At 39.0% G+C, this 16,644-nt stretch overlaps 1 protein-coding gene across 3 annotated transcripts; it reads right to left on the reverse strand.

Moving 5' to 3' along the window:
* Window positions 1-584: 584 nt before the first annotated feature.
* On the reverse strand, window positions 585-15,543 carry LOC105012880 (somatostatin receptor type 5). 3 transcript variants are annotated; one of them, XM_020051003.2, is made up of 4 exons: window positions 15,088-15,543; window positions 7,438-8,176; window positions 6,649-7,098; window positions 585-2,461 (listed from the first exon to the last, which is right to left on the reverse strand). In XM_020051003.2, exons 2-4 carry the CDS (start codon window positions 8,170-8,172, stop codon window positions 2,378-2,380), a joined length of 1,269 nt encoding a protein of 422 aa, XP_019906562.2. In that variant the 5' UTR covers window positions 8,173-8,176; window positions 15,088-15,543; the 3' UTR covers window positions 585-2,377. The 3 variants fall into 3 exon arrangements, with proteins under 3 accessions (XP_019906562.2, XP_010872309.2, XP_010872310.1); XM_010874007.3 differs by having other exon boundaries at window positions 585-2,464; XM_010874008.3 differs by having other exon boundaries at window positions 2,375-2,534.
* Window positions 15,544-16,644: the final 1,101 nt, after the last annotated feature.

Raw genomic sequence — 16,644 nt, forward strand, 5'->3', positions numbered from 1 at the left:
GCCAGCGCATGTCCAGGCCCGTCTGAAGTTTGCCAATGACCATCTGGATGATCCAGAGGAGGAATGGGAGATGTGGTCTGATGAGCAACAACATCCTTCCCTCAGTAGGAGCATTGAAGATGGGTTGTGGCTGGGTCTTCCAGCATGACAACGACCCGAAACACACAGCCAGGGCAACTAAGGAGTGGCTCCGTAAGAAGCATCTCAAGGTCCTGGAGTGGCCTAGCCAAACCCAACAGAAAATCTTTGGAGGGAGCTGAAAGTACGTATTGCCCAACGACAGCCCCGAAACCTGAAGGATCTGGAGAAGGTCTATATGGAGGAGTGGGCCGAAATCCCTGCTGCAGTGTGTGCAAACTTGGTCAAGAACTACAGGAAACGTATGATCTCTGTAATTGCAAACAAAGGTTTCTATATCAAATATTAAGTTCTGCTTTTCTGATGTATCAAATACTTATGTCATGCAATAAAATGTAAATGTATTAATAAAATCATACAATGTGATTTTTTTTTTTGATTCTGTCACTCACTCTGTCACTTATAAATGCTTTGTAAGTGGGAAAACCTGCAAAATCGTCAGTGTATCAAATACTTGTTCTCCCCAATGTGTGTAAAAAATATGTACATTTGTACATGCAAATGTGATTTTTCTGTTTACATATAACACATTGCTAAATTTCCTGTATACATACAAATGTGCATACTCTTTTTCTGTCTACTTCAGTATTGTACAGTATTTACTTTTCCCAGTAAACTTTTACCTACTGTTGAAACTGGTATCTAAAAACTCAGGGTTATACAATAGCATTCAGCTAGACAAGATTTAAATTTTTGAGTAGTACTTTGAGCAGTCAGTGTCAATAGAAACGTAGGACAAAACTGAAATGTATATACAGAATAACAAACATTTCCAGGTTTGACTGCCATGGTGAAAAAACATCTAAACATTTTATTCAGTACGGCTCACACAATGACAAAAAGCTTTTAATTATGGTGGCACTGGCCAATTTACTGACACAATAACTAGGTTTTGAAGCAAAATAAATGTGAGTTACTACATTTTGCAAACATGCCATAGAGTTGTGATGTCCCATGAAACAGTTGCACTTGCACTTACAGTTTAGAGAATTCTACAACAGTTTCAAAAAATCAGCCAAAGCGATTGAGAAAAGCTGTAATGAAAAGACCATCCACAACTTGGTATTACGAGCAAGTACAAACAAATTTGATTGTTGCAGATGATGTACTGAGCAAGTTAAACTGTTTAAAATCAGAAAAATCCATGAAATCCATGAAATTAAAAGGACAAAAAGGTAATGCAGTTGTCACATCACTTTTTGGACTTAAGTACTAAATTGCTAAATAAATGATACAAACCCATTTATTCTTGACAAATATCTTAGACATAACTGTTGTACTGTACTTCATTAACACAAACCCAGAATCTTTGGATATTTTACTCCAATGTTTGTAAACAATGTAAATGTAAACAAACACTGTATGGCCTAAAAACTTGGTTGCAATTATCATTTGAAATCATGAAATGTCAGCCCTTGTATCCAATGCTTTGGCTATTAATTTAGGAGCGCCACTTTACTCCAGGCTCTTCCCTTAGCTTTTATCAAAACAGTGGCTGGGAGTATGCTTTGTTAATGTTTCAACTGCTGATTGCCGCTGAAGTTGGTCACAGGATGGGAGGTTGCGTGCTTCCATTGTCCTTCTCTTGAGAATCGCCAGATGAACAAACATGCCAAGAGTCACAAAGGACATATTCAGTTTAGTACACTCCACCCACAATGATACATCGTTATTAATGGAATAGATAGTTCCAAGCTCAGAAAGAGGCCAATCCCCTTAAATGATAAGCATTCCTAGCCAGATACAATCAAATGATACCAGTTCCTCTAAACAAAAGAAGCAATTAATTGTCCAGTGCATTTTAATTTAGAGAAGGTTCATCCACTCCCATTTCAATCGTTTTCTTTTCTCATATGAGTATGGTGGAAAGTTATAATGTACATGGAAGATAAGGCTCTCACTGGGTTCACGACACCTAGCTTATGCAATGTGCTTTAAATGTCTTAGTTCCATACTGCCGACTGTTATGGCAGAACTAGTTCAGTGTGTCGTCAGTTTCAGAACAGGAAATTATGTTTGTAGTCCCATGTACCTCCTCTTCCTGAGTTATTCCAAAAAGGTCAGCACTCCAAGCTATATAGGGTAACTGTAGGAGGGCTCCAGATGCTGAATCAGTTGTTGTGATCGAGAGGTAGCATAGACTGGCTCATCGTAGCATAGACTGACCAATCATGGCTCATCATAGTGAAGACGGACCAATCAAGGCACATCACAATGAAGACTGACCGATCATGGCTCATCATAATGAAGACTGTTCAATCACTAGGCACTCTGAGGGCAAATGCTCCGTCTTCATGTTGCAACAAGTCTCCACTTGAACACACTGCTAAGACAGCAACAACAGGTACATTTTAGGCTTTATAAATGACGTCCAGAGAGTCACCCTGTAGGAATCCCTGTAGGAGAGGAGCAATCAGTGGTAACCATTTACAGTGGTAGGGATTGTAACTAGGTTGTTTCATCATTTCAGTGAGATTTATTTCATTTAATTAATTAATTATTAGACTTAAAAAAAAAATATTACAATCTGCATCAACTGAACCTGTGTGAAAACGTCTTATCTCAATAAATAAGTATATATGAATATGGCGCCCTCCAGAATTATTGTCACCCTGGGTATATACAGCTCCGGAAAAAAATAAGAGACCACTGCACCTTTTTCTTTTCTTTCCAAAAAAGTCAAAAAGGAAGGTTTTGAGTGAAGAACAGAAGGGTTAAAATTAAGAGACCGCTGCAAATTGAACACTTCTGTTCCTCACTCAAACCTTCCCTTTTCAACTTTTTTGGAAAGAAAAAAAAAAAGGTGCAGTGGTCTCAGAATTTTTTCGGGAGCTGTATTAAAGACATTGATTCCGATTTTTCTTTTGTGAAGATTCTTCAAAGGCAATAAATTGTCAACAAGAAATAATAGCTTTATTAAAAAAAACCTGTGTGCTACAATTATTGTCACTTATGCATTCAGTATTTTGTGCACGTCAACTAGAATGTTTTATAACATGGAAGAACAAAGAAGAAAGGATTTGATATCATCCCTCCTTACACCAAGACTTTTCCATCCTTCAGAGTCATTGGTCCTCACGTGTGGACTGTCCTTGACAGCTCACCGCACAGGTTTTCAATTTTATTTGGGTCAAGGGACAGTGACTGGCATTACAAAGCTTGACTCTACGGTAAATGAACCATGTTCAAATGGATTTGGAAGTATGCTTTGAATTATTGTCCTTGAGGAAGATTAAACAACGACAAAGCATTAGCTTCCTGGCGGAAGCAAACAGGTTTTTCCCTAAAAGCTCCTTGTGCTTGATGGAGACCATTCCCAAGTGAAGTAGGATGTTATGTACTATCCTGACCATTTAATAGTTCCCAAAGATACAGATGAACTTTAAAAACTAAAATCATGTTCAGTATGTACAACAAATTTATTTTGTTTAGGAAGACATCAGAATTTAACATGATGAGACAAGGAGGAAAATGGCAGAGGGTCATGCTTTTTTAATTTCAGTCTTGGGGTGGTTAAGCGTTTTTTATAAAGTCCAAGGGAGGGTCATTTTATTTTATAATACACTGCATTTCAGTAGCCTCTGTCAGACTTTTGGAATGTACGTATTGACTGGCGGAACATAACTTATTTCTATATCACCTTTCTATTTCTATTGGCTATTTGATCAGTCCCTCTTTGTGCTTGGCGTATCCAAATCATGGATACAGCACAATATATAGCGAAATAAAAGCAATCAGTATGCCTATGAGTTGTTTTGCTCCTTTTTCCAACATCATGTAGAAAGGGAAAGGTTTCAGGATTGCATGCTTAACGCTGTTTATGGCATTCCTGTTTTAATATAGAGACGATTATCAGGGACACGGCTTGTTCTCAACAACAGCATCATGTCAATGAAAAACATAATGCTTCGCATAGTGGAGAAGGATAACAAATACTCACAACTCTGTGCAGAATTTGTACATTGGTGTGTTCATTGTAAATTAATACTATGGGAATGACTCCACAGCATTGCTCTGCTCAGACAAATCACGCCCAAAACAGGTTCAGGTAGGCCTAAAACCTCCCCGTGCTAAAAGAGGTTGCGTGATCTGGAGGAGAGGATCATACAGTGGGGATAACAAGTATTTGATACACTGCCGATTTTGCTGGTTTTCCTACTTACAAAGCATGTAGAGGTCTGTCATTTTTATCATAGGTACACTTCAACTGTGAGACACGGAATCTAAAACAAAAATCCAGACAATCACATTGTATGATTTTTAAATAATGAATTTGCATTTTATTGCATGACATAAGTATTTCATCACCTACCAACCAGTAGGAATTCCGGCTCTCACAGACCTGTTAGTATTTCTTTAAGAAGCCCTCCTGTTCTCCACACTTTACCTGTATTAACTGCACCTGTTTGAACTCATTACCTGTATCAAAGACACCAGTCCACAAACTCAATCAAACAGACTCCAACCTCTCTACAATGGCCAAGACCAGAGAGCTGTGTAAGGACAGCAGGGATAAAATTGTAGACCTGCAAAAGGATGGGATGGGCTACTGGAAAATAGGCTATCATACAATGTGATTTTCTGGATTTTTGTTTTGGATTCCATCACTCACAGTTGAAGAGTACCTATGCTAAAAAATGACAGACTTCTAAATGCTTTGTAAGTGGGAAAACCTGCTAAATCGTCAGTGTATCAAATACTTGTTCTCCCTACTGTAGCAAGGAGGCCTGCAAAACTGCAGCTGAAGATGTTGTGATGTCATTCTCTGGCTGAACCTAACTGGCCGAACCGGACTGGGCTTTTGTAGGCTGGGCTATTTTTTTTTTATAAACACAAAATTAAATAATAATAAAATATCAGTACTCTCTCTGTTAGCTGCAAGGGCATGCAAGTTAGTGAAGCTTTGTGCATATTATTATGTGTATCAGCTGGTCCCGTATTTGGTAAAATATTCATATTTTAATAGATGTTTGGAAAAGTAAAAACTACCCAACAATATGTGCTCACAGTTTCAGGAACAATGAAATCTGTAAGTTTGAATAGGCTCAGAATTTTAATTAGGTAGCTAATCTATGCTGTAGGCTAAACATTTTAATATTTCCAGTTTTATTCTGTGAGTTGTTTATACAGTGGGCTAATAGCATAGGCTACTATTGTGTGCGTATTGTTGAGCAGGACAATTTGTCTTTGAGACCAAATGCACTCAATCAACATATTAATCTGCATTTTGAATGGGGTCATGTCATTTTTTCCCAAAGCCTCAGGAAGTGTAAATATATTTAGCTCGGGCGGGGGTCAACCATTTTGATATTTTTGGGGGGGCTTTATCCTCCGGATACCCTATCTCATAAAAAAGGTCAGTCCCTTATAAGATTTTGTAAGGGTGCCAATAATTATGACACACTTGTTTTTGAATAAAATAATTATGTCTTGATTAGGATTTATCTTTTCTTTGAACAAATTTCACTTAATAAAAGTTTAGATTTTAAACCCTAATTATTCTGTAAGTTTCTCATGCTAAAAACTTTAAATCATAAGGCAGCCAAGAATCCCTTAGTAATTGAGGAAATGGAATCTGTGTGGTAGAGGTGAGTGCCAATAGAATGTAAGTTTATTTTTTTTATTTATTGTTAAAACATGTCCAGCCTGTCTAGCTACGGGTAACAGGGTAGACTTGTTAAGCTCCGCCCACTTAGAACCAGCTCACATGCTTTTACACTGTTGGTTATTTTACTATTAATTCTGAAATGTTTGTTTTGAAAACAAATATGTATAACGGAATGTTAAAGTGAGAGTTCAGTTCCATAAAGAGGGTAGCCCTTAAAATAAAGGACATAGATTCATTAATAAAACTGACCAGGGTATTACACAGAAGTTAAAATACTTTGGAAAAGTCTGGGGTTAACTAGGTTGAAGCCTGTAAGTCACAGAGGGCGCACAGATGTTGAAATACAGACTTTTGGCACCTAATAAGTCTTTATTCACAAACAAAATTTGACTGGATTAGCCATGTGGTCTGTCTTAAAGGGTAAAACATTTAAAATAACTGTTTTTTTTTAAATGTAATATTCTGTAGGTGCACAATTTCTACATAAAATATCGACAGGACGCAAAGCCACTAATTTTGTGGAACAACCTAGTTTACTCTCAGCACAGAGTTTTCGGGATCCTCACAAAATCATAGCTGCTGATTAGGAGGAATCATTGTTCTTCAGTTTCTCTAGTCTTTTCTGCAGTTGTGAGCCAAGGAGAAGGGTGTGTAGTAAGTGCTTATCGATCTATTCTTCCTCTGTTTCAACTCTGATCTCAATGCTATAATTTTTTTATGTTTAACTGTCGATATTGTATGCAGCAATACTCCCAATAAATTACTTTGGTAGCCTGTTGAAACTGTAGAAGAATAATCTAAATAAGCTGTACCCGAATCTGCAGAATTTCAGTTTGTTGGAAAAATGACCGAGATAATTACTATGGGAAAGTCTCTACTCAGTCTACTCTATATGCACCTACCTGGTTGTTCTGCATGTGCACATTGTTGAAGTCCATGCCCCCAGGGGTGAACAGGGGGTCATGCTGCTCCGTGGTCTCCACCCTTTCCAGCCTAGGGGATATAGTATTTGTCCCACCCCTCTCCATATCCCCTCCGTCTCCCACCCCAACCCCGTTGGCCTTATGCAGACAAAGTACCTTCCTGAAGCTCTGCTTAAAGTTGTCTGACAGGAAGCCGTAGAGGAACGGGTTTGCACAAGAGTTTACATAGGTCATGATAACCACTAAGAAGTAAACCCCAGCGGTGACACTGTTCTCTGGGATGATGAAGACAAGGTTGACTATGTTTGTGGTGAAGAAGGGAAGCCAGCAGAGGACGAATACCAGTATGATGATCACAACCATTCGGGTGACTTTGCGTTCGGAGCGCCGCCGCTTTGTCAGGCCTGCCCGGGCCCCGGCAGACTTTACCTGTAATGAATGGGACACTGGGTTGGTGACTGTGAACGAATTCCTGTCGACACAGATACCCTGACAGATACCCATGTTGAGTCGTTTAAAGAGGTTTCAGGCCCTGGACAGTTTGAGGAGTGGAAACAAGACTCAACACCATTAAAACTCATTCGGATGAAAGGTCCTCAGGGCCTTTAATGGATTAGTGCCTCAAACAAAAATGGAGGGGGCTTTAAATAGGAGGGGCTTTAAATAGGAGGGGCTTTAAATAGGAGGGGCTTTAAATAGGAGGGGCTTTAAACAATGAACAAACAAAGGCCATAAACAGATGCAGGTTATAGCACAACCCAACCATACCTTGATGATAATGAGCAGGTAGCAGAGGCAGATGATCAGCAGGGGGCCGAAGAAGCCCAGGATGACGGTGTAGAGGATGAACGCTGTCGACCACAGATGCTGAGGGTCCGGCCAGCTCATGTTGCACGAGTTGAAGCGGTCCTGGACATCCGAATAGATGGTGACTGGCAGCACCACCACGAATGACACGGCCCATACCATCCCGTTGATGATCTTAGCCACCTTAGGTCGGCGCCATTTGGCACTCCGGATGGGGTGAACCACGGCCAGGTAACGGTCGATGCTCATCATGGTCAAGCAGAAGGTGCTGGTGAACTGGTTGATGGAGTCGGCCGTCATGACGACACGGCACATGAATTCGCCAAACGGCCAATAGGAGAGGACATTCTGGGTGGTCAGGAAGGGAAGTCCCAGGATATAGAGTTCATCCGCCAGGGCTAAGTTTAGGATGTACATATTGGTGACTGTCTTCATTTTGGCATAGCGCAGGACCACATAGATGGCCAGGGTGTTACCCAGAAGTCCCACCATGAACACGGTCATTGAGATAACCGCAGTGATAATGGTGCTGCTTCCCTGAAAGGGGCCGCTGTCGTTTGACTTGTTCATGGAGTAGTTGTTGACAGTGGAGTAGACTGCAGGGGAGGAGAGGTTGAAGTACCCAGGGATGGAGGTGTAGCCTTGGGGATTCATGGTGGGGAGATGGGGATGGGGTTGGATCAGATAATGGCCCATAGGGCTGAAAATGCCAACAAAACCAAATAAGTTATTGAGGAAGGAAAGCAGAAAATAACAATTGAAAAATGCATGTGAAAACATTTAAATAGCCTTAGTCATTCTGAAATATGAAAACGCATATTATTGTATGAGTGGTTGAGGGCTGTTTTGATTTTGTTGTGAAGCAAGAGACTGATATTTCACCTGTTCCACTATACTCCTTCACAGTTCCACTGAGTCTACCCAGAAAAGCGTGTGGACACTGTACAGACGGCCCCTATTGACACTGTCCACTAAATGCTTGTTCAGAAAAACAGCTAATTTCCTTGGACTACCTCAGGCATATGTACATCCACTTCTTCCACGTATTGCCTATGTTGCTTCATTCATTTAGAAGCAATCTGCAGTTGAAACAATAACAAATCTGTAAACCTGCAACCGGTTTAGTAAATACACACAACTCCCAAGTTCATACACAGAGCTATAGATGCCTGGACTGACCATCCATGATATTAACATGAAGGTTTTAGCCATGTTTTGAGATTATACTGCTCACAAGCTAAAACAAGCATGTATGTTTTCTTATGATGGGATCAGATCAACATATGAGGTAAAAAACAAACATGTTCATATGATTCATTTTAAGTTTAAATATGGTTGTTGCTATCAAAGATAACACATTCAAGATGACTTTCCGTTAAGACAGAAATGGTCAAACAGGTTCCAATCCGCAGAATTTCAGTACAAGGCTAGTCTGTCAATGAAGTGTAACAAAGACCAGTAAGAAGCAAATGGTTTTCAATGAATGAATTCTGTTGAATGTAAGTTTATTTGCTGGTTGTATGTATGAACCAAGACCCAAGCCTAAGTCAGTGTTTTACATTGTATTGTTCCATACTGTAGGTCAATGTTCATGAGCAAACCCCTAGCCCTAGTACATAAAACCTGTTGCGCCAATACATTGTCTGATGTTTGGATTCATTGAACCGCAATCAAAAACATTGGCATGACGTTCGTACAGCAGCCCTGTGTTGTGACTACAAACAATTGCATCTGGTATGGAGGCAAATTGCAATGAATCCGTTTGACATTCCCATCAATCAAAATTGAAACTATTTTATGGGCATATTCTCTTGCACTTGCCAGTGTTTGTTATTGTGTTATATGAGAAGTCAAAAGTCTGCTGCAGCATTTTATTAACACTCCAAGAAAACTTACTGTAATCTGGTCAGATTTACAATAACAACTATTCAGCATTGTTTTATATTCAAATACAGTATAAGCATATATTTAACCTGTATTATTCCACTACTTAAAAGCTGGTTATATAACAGTCATATTTACTATAATGGGACACGTAAGTGTCCAAAATGACCATGATACAGTAGTCATCTCCACATCAATTGAAAAAAAAAGATTAAATGCCCCTGACTGGCACAACAGAAACCCATGCCAGAAGAACATGATGGTAATTTTAATAATAGTACTCCTTCCCCTCTACTTTGAAGAAGCTAATATGGACTAGGAGATAAAACTACATGAGATTGTAGTTCATTTAAAAAAATCGATGGTGGAAAATTACTTTGGTGGCTGGCCATGTATGGAACCCTATCTGAAACAGTCCTCCCCAAAAAATGTGCCTGGTTAATGTGTATGTTTTAAGTGTTTTGTGTTTTATGTACGTTGTAAAGGTTATTTACTTTGGGTGCTGCTTTTTTGGCCAGGTTTCTCTTTCAAAAAAGACATTTCAAGACAAAGAATCTTAAAACAAATATGGCAAAATAAATAAAGAAGTCAGATCAGTCGGCACATTTCAACTTTGGTTTGTGGTTGATAGTTTACATTTTGAAAGACGAGATTAAGATCATAAAGTTTTCCTACAGTTGTCAAAGGGTGTGAATAATCCCACATGAAACTGTACTTAAGGAATTTAATGGACGTGGGCTATGGTGTGACATCATGGTGAAAATTCATCAATAGGCAACTTTCACAATTTGTAGAATTATTGATTCCACTAATAAAACAATTGCGCATTTTTCAATGGATTTTACATACACAGTGTACAGAAGTGTTTAGTTTAACAGCTGTTGTGAAAAAAGTAGTTTTGGCTACTGTGTGCTAACATACATGGTGACATACCTTGCACGCCACTTCTTTATCTGCTATCCCTCCAATTATCATGTCACACATCACACAATAATGGTTTCCTATTGTCACATTTATTTCAGCGCTCACTCCAAAAACCACAAATCAGTAATGTGTCATATTTGTTTAATTGAATACCGGGATGATAACCTTTCTTCACATGACCCTTTTGGCTCAGCACATTAGAACATTGTTGTGATTAATGACAATAGATAATCTCCTCTCCGTATGACTTTTGTCACAGTAAGATGCTAAGATAAGTGACGCTGAGCAAATACCTGTAGTCATGTCAGACTAAACTAATAGATATAAAGTAGACTCAGGTAGTGCTGCATACCACTGTAAAAGCCTACCGGCCAACATGTTCTCATACTTTGAATTGTTTACATTTTGCAACAAATACACAGTGGATTTAGCCAAGTAAAGATAATAACACTTTCATAGTACAATATAACATTTGTGTGCATGCTAGCTTGTCATATCTGTGGTAGAAGTAGGGACTGCAATAGTAGTAGGGGAAGTTGTAGTAGTACACCCTTCAAATGTCTGTAAATACTGAAGAAATTACACTTTGCTACAATGTAAAGTAGTGAGTGTACAGCTTGTATAATAGTGTAAATGTGCTGTCCCCTCGAAATAACTCAACACACAGCCATTCATGTCTAAACTGCTAGCAACAAAAGTGAGTACACCCCTAAGTGAAAATGTCCAAATTGGGCCCAAAGTGTCAATATTTTGTGTGGCCGCCATTATTTTCCAGCACTGACTTAATCCTCTTGGGCATGGATTTCACCAGAGCTTCACAGGTTGTCACTGGAGTCATCTTCCACTCCTCCATGACGATATCACGGAGCTGGTGGATGTTAGAGACCTTGCGCTCCTCTACCTTCCATTTGAGGATCCCCCACAGATGCTCAATAGGGTTTAGGTCTGGAGAAATGCTTGGTCAGTCAATCACCTTTACCCTCAGCTTCTTTAGCAAGGCAGTGGTCGTCTTGGAGGTGTGTTTGGGGTCATTATCATGTTGGAAAACTGCCCTGCGGCCCAGTCTCATGCTTGGCTTCAGTATGTCACAGTACATGATGACATTCATGGTTCCCTCAATGAACTGTAGCTCCCCAGTGCCGGCAGCACTCAAGCAGCTCCAGACCATGACACTCCAACCACCATGCTTGACACACCTGTCTTTGTACTCATCACCTGGTTGCCGCCACGCATGCTTGACACCATCTGAACCAAGTAAGTTTATCTTGGTCTTATCAGACCACAGGACATGGTTCCAGGAATCCATGTCTTTAGTCTGCTTGTCTTCAGCTAACTGTTTGCAGGCTTTCTTTTGCATCATCTTTAGGCTTCCTTCTGGGACGACAGCCATGCAGACCAATTTGATGCAGTGTGCGGCGTATGGTCTGAGCACCCCCTCCACTTCAACATCTATACAGCACTCATATGCCTATTTCCCAAAGACAGCCTCTGGATATGACACTGAGCGCGTGCACTCAACTTCTTTGGTTGACCATGGCGAGGCCTGTTCTGAGTGGAACCTGTCCTGTTAAACCGCTGTATGGTCTTGGCCACTGTGCTGCAGGTTAGTTTCAGGATCTTGGCAATCTTCTTATAGCCTAGGCCATCTTTATGTAGAGCAACTTTTTAGTTTTTTCAGATCTTCAGAGTGTTCTTTGCCATGATGTGCCATGTTGAACTTCCAGTGACCGGTATGAGGGAGTGTGAGAGCAATAACACCAAATTTAACACACCTGCTCCCCATTCACACCTGATACCTTGTAATACTAACGAGTCACATGACACCAGGGAGGGAAAATGTCTCATTAGGTCCATTTTGGACATTTTCATTTAGGGGTTTGCTCACTTTTGTTGCCAGCAGTTTAGACATTAATGGCTGTGTGTTGAGTTATTTTGAGGGGACAGCACATTTACACTGTTATACAAGCTGTACACTCACTAGTTTACATTGTAACAAAGTGTCATTTCTTCAGTGTTGTCACATGAAAAGATGGGGTGTACTTACATTTGTGAGATACTTTATAGTAGTAGTAGTACTAGTGTTAATAGTAGTAGCTGTAGCTATAGTAGCACAAGTAGTAGCAGTAGTAGGAGCAGTAGCAAGAGTAAAAGTAACAGTAGCCATAATAGCAGTAGCAATAGTAATAGTCGCAGTTGTAGTAGTAGTAGTTCTAGGAGTAGTAGCAGTAGAAGTAGTAGTAGTTCTAGGAGTAGTAGCATTAGAAGTAATATTAGTTCTAGGTGTAGTAGCAGTAGTAGTAGTAGTAGTAGTAGTAGCCCTAGGAGTAGTAGCAGTAGAAGTAGTAGTAGTTCTAGGAGTAGTAGCATTAGAAGTAGTACTAGTTCTAGGAGTAGTAGCATTAGAAGTAGTAGTAGTTTTAGGAGTAGTAGCATTAGAAGTACTACTAGTTCTAGGAGAAGTAGCATTAGAAGTAGTATTAGTTCTAGGTGTAGTAGCAGTAGTAGTAGTAGCTCTAGGAGTAGTAGCAGTAGAAGTAGTAGTAGTTCTAGGAGTAGTAGCATTAGAAGTAGTACTAGTTCTAGGAGTAGTAGCAGTAGTAGTAGTAGCAGTAGTTCTAGGAGTAGTAGCATTAGAAGTAGTACTAGTTCTAGGAGTAGTAGCAGTAGTAGTAGTAGCAGTAGTTCTAGGAGTAGTAGCAGTAGTAGTAGGCATACTAGTAGTAATAGTTTTATCAGTAGTAGCAGTAGTATATGTAATGACTAGGTAGAAATAGGTAGAAGGAAAGATTGGTCAATGTTTTTTTTTAAATCAAATGATCAATCTACTTATTGATTACTTGATAACCTAAATATATAATGTTTTCATTTTGGATATAAAATGGTTCAAGAGTTACTATTGTTGTGTTACTCGAAGCTAATATGTTCACATTTGTACTTTATCATTGTTTGAAATACTCTACACATTTTCTATACTGTAGTATTATCTTGGAGGTAAAGACGGATCAGGAGCATTGTAAACAGACTGTTAAACTAGCTTCCTATCTTCTACTACAGTTCCTAACTCACCTGGCAAAATAAAAACCACAATAGTTATTATGGAGATTAAATGGTAAAATAATAATAAGTATTATAATCTAAATGATTCTCATTCAAATGTTTATGTATGCAAATGTTTAATTATAATAGTTATTAAAGTAGATAAAGGTATCAACAACCTGAATGCAAGCACACTTATTTGAGCAACTGCAAATTTCAACGTTGGTTTTGAGATGACAACTTTAAGTGGAGATGCCTGTGCTTTTCTAGTACTAATTAGAAAAAAACTTGTCTTATCTCTTGGGGACTTTAGTGTGGGTGTATTATACTGTCCATTACATTCTGTATACTGGCAGTAATAAGTTACTCAACAAACTTTGAGTGACAAATCTCTAAGCCAGTGCTGCCCAACGCTATTCCTGGAAAGTTCCTGAAAACCTCTAGGAACAAAACTAACGTGACCCAGCATGGCAATGGAAATGTGATTAAAATAGAAACCTATATTTTGAGTGTAACTCATTCCATGCTTTTTGATTTAGCTATCTCTATGAAAACGTTTTTTTTTAGATAATCTGGTTAGCTTTTATGCCATGCATAAAACAGACTATTTCTTTCAACATAACATTTGTTGTCTAAACATGTCTGGAGCCCTGTTTGAATAGTTAATTTTGCTGTCTGTAAATAAATGGGCGGGGTGATTGGATAGCATGCACGTTGGGCAGCTGTGCTCTGGGAAATGTTATTACTGCCAGATGTGAACAGACTGTTCCAGAAAGTGGTCCTGTGTGGGCAGGCATAAAATTTAAGACCAACCCTAAGATGTGATGGGACAACCTCAGTACTGCAAATTGGATAATTTAATATTAAAATGATTGTATACACACTTTCTAGCCAACATTGACACTATAATATAATTCATTATTTTACTGTGTATTGGAATAAAAAAGTGTTTTTATTTTTTATTATACCAGATGTACATATGACAAATTCACATTGCATTGCTTTTTTCCATGTCATCCCTACCAATTCATTCTAATTATTTTCAAACTACACGCCTAACCCAGAAGTGTGTCTGACCAGTGTAGGTGAGATCACACTCATTCAACTGAGCTATTAGTTTACAGGCACCCAGCCTGCCTGAAGGAGTCAGTAGGACTTGTTAAGTCAAAGAAATTCCTGCTCTCGATGCCACCCCACACAATAAGCATTCCCTCATAGTATTTCTAGACCCTCATCAGTCAGCGGCACATTCAAGGCTTGAGTTGAGACTTGGGAGCCTGAATAAAGGTTTTTGACTAATATCGATGCCTCTTAGGCAATTTTCAACCAATCCATTCGAGCAAAATGGTGACAGAAGAGATACAGTTAGTCTAGACATGTGTTATTTCTACCATTCAAATCTATGGAATTAGAGATCAATGTTGTTGTGGTTTAAAAAATACTACAAGCGCAAGCAATTTAAGTTGCAGCAGTCTATTCATATGAAAGCTGGTATTGTGTACGTTTGTGAAGTTGTCCAAGCATTACAGACGCCAACAGAACAATACGAATATTTACAAAATATGAATGGAACTTTCCCTCATCATGCACATGCATAATGCAGACAATAATAATATGTATGTCTGTGTGTCACCAAGAAAACTACAAATGTATAACAGTCATTCAACTGCTTAGGATCTTATTAAATAATGTAACTTTAATCTGTTGTATCTTCCTCTGAAATAAATTTCACCAATTTCAAGTTCAATTTAATTCTGAGTGACTTACCTGTGCGCTTCAATGATGTCTATGGTACTTCAAAGTTGAGCATTTCGCGCACAGCGCATTTCCATTTCTTCTGATGCGCGCCTTCACCGGCGCCGTCCTGTTCAAGGCTTGCACCAAAGCAACAAAATATTTTGACGAAAATAATTTTTGCACTTTATTGAAGTAAAAACCTTTAGGGAGGTGAAAGTTCCACTTTCTTCCCCCACAACGATCAAGCCCTTGTCTCAATTCCAAAAATGAACGCAACAACTCATAATCCGTTGTGGCATGGTTGCCGATCTCAAAACGACTACTCTATCATTATTATTCACTAACCAGATAAACATTTCCTCATAAGAGTAAGGTGTTTGATTGTGATGAATGTGTAGTGTACTGTTAGCAAAGTAAAACAACGAGATCCAGCTCTGCGCAGTGCTGAATAGGTGTGAATGCAGTCAATTCCTCTGTAGCTTGTTAGTCCTTTTGGAGAGGGAGGCTGGCTGTTGCGCGGGTGTTTATATCTTAGGATACGTAAATACGTCACTGTGCTTCTGTGCTGGTCTCTCTCATCAACAGCTGCAGTCTGATGTACTGATGCGCTGTTTTTACCATATCCATACAGGACTAATCTGTTGCACAAGCCAAGACCATACCTGATGAGATCCTCACAAAAGCGCTGTTCTACCGTATTGTCATCGTAATATATTCTGTTCAAATTATCAGGCTTATTTTATCCAGGATCTAATATATTTTGGGATATTCTGCTTGGTTTTATCTATGATTCAATTGAGTTTTAAAATAGTAAACCATATAGAGGGAAGTTTTAAAATAGTAAACCAAACAATTAGCTTTGGAAAATATTGAGAATTGTTCTCAGTAGGCAGTGTCAGTAGGTTCATAATTTCAGATTGCTTAATCTAATCGAGTTGCTTAAAGCATGGAATGCCTTCGTTTTGTCTGGGTGTCAGACAGAAAGTAAGGAATGAAGATTTAGTAAAACGATTCCTGATACATTATGGTAACATACATATTATTTTTAAAATGCTTACAATGACAGTAAGTCATAAGGATTTGGCATGACATTTTAATATGTGTATATATATAGTAACTATGGTACATCACAGTCAACAAAACACAAAATCCCCCAATTTTACAACCCCCAAAAAACTGTATGGCCAAAAAAAAACATTACAAAAAGAACAACAACAAAAAACATTTTCCCTAAAACTCAAACTCCTCATACATTATTTTCTCACAGCTCGCCAATTCCTTGCATAATGCATTGTATCACATATACTCAACCACAGGGCTCCAGGTGGCCTTCCTCTGGAGGTCACAATGTCAGTCTTTTCAGAAGAAAACACCCCACGGATTACCCATCCTGGTGACCACTACTGTCTTTGCTACAGCAGGGCCTGTATGGGTCAATTAACACAGATCCTGGAAACTCAAAGGTGGTGCAACTTTTATATCTTTGCCCTTTCACCAACACATCTGGTTGAAATCATAAAAGGTGTGTTGATGGGTTGATCAGCTTCAAAAATGTGTGAATTCTGGGATGTTGACAAATATATGCAC

The sequence above is a fragment of the Esox lucius genome, chromosome 11 (assembly GCF_011004845.1).
Source record: "Esox lucius isolate fEsoLuc1 chromosome 11, fEsoLuc1.pri, whole genome shotgun sequence".
NCBI lineage: Eukaryota > Metazoa > Chordata > Actinopteri > Esociformes > Esocidae > Esox > Esox lucius.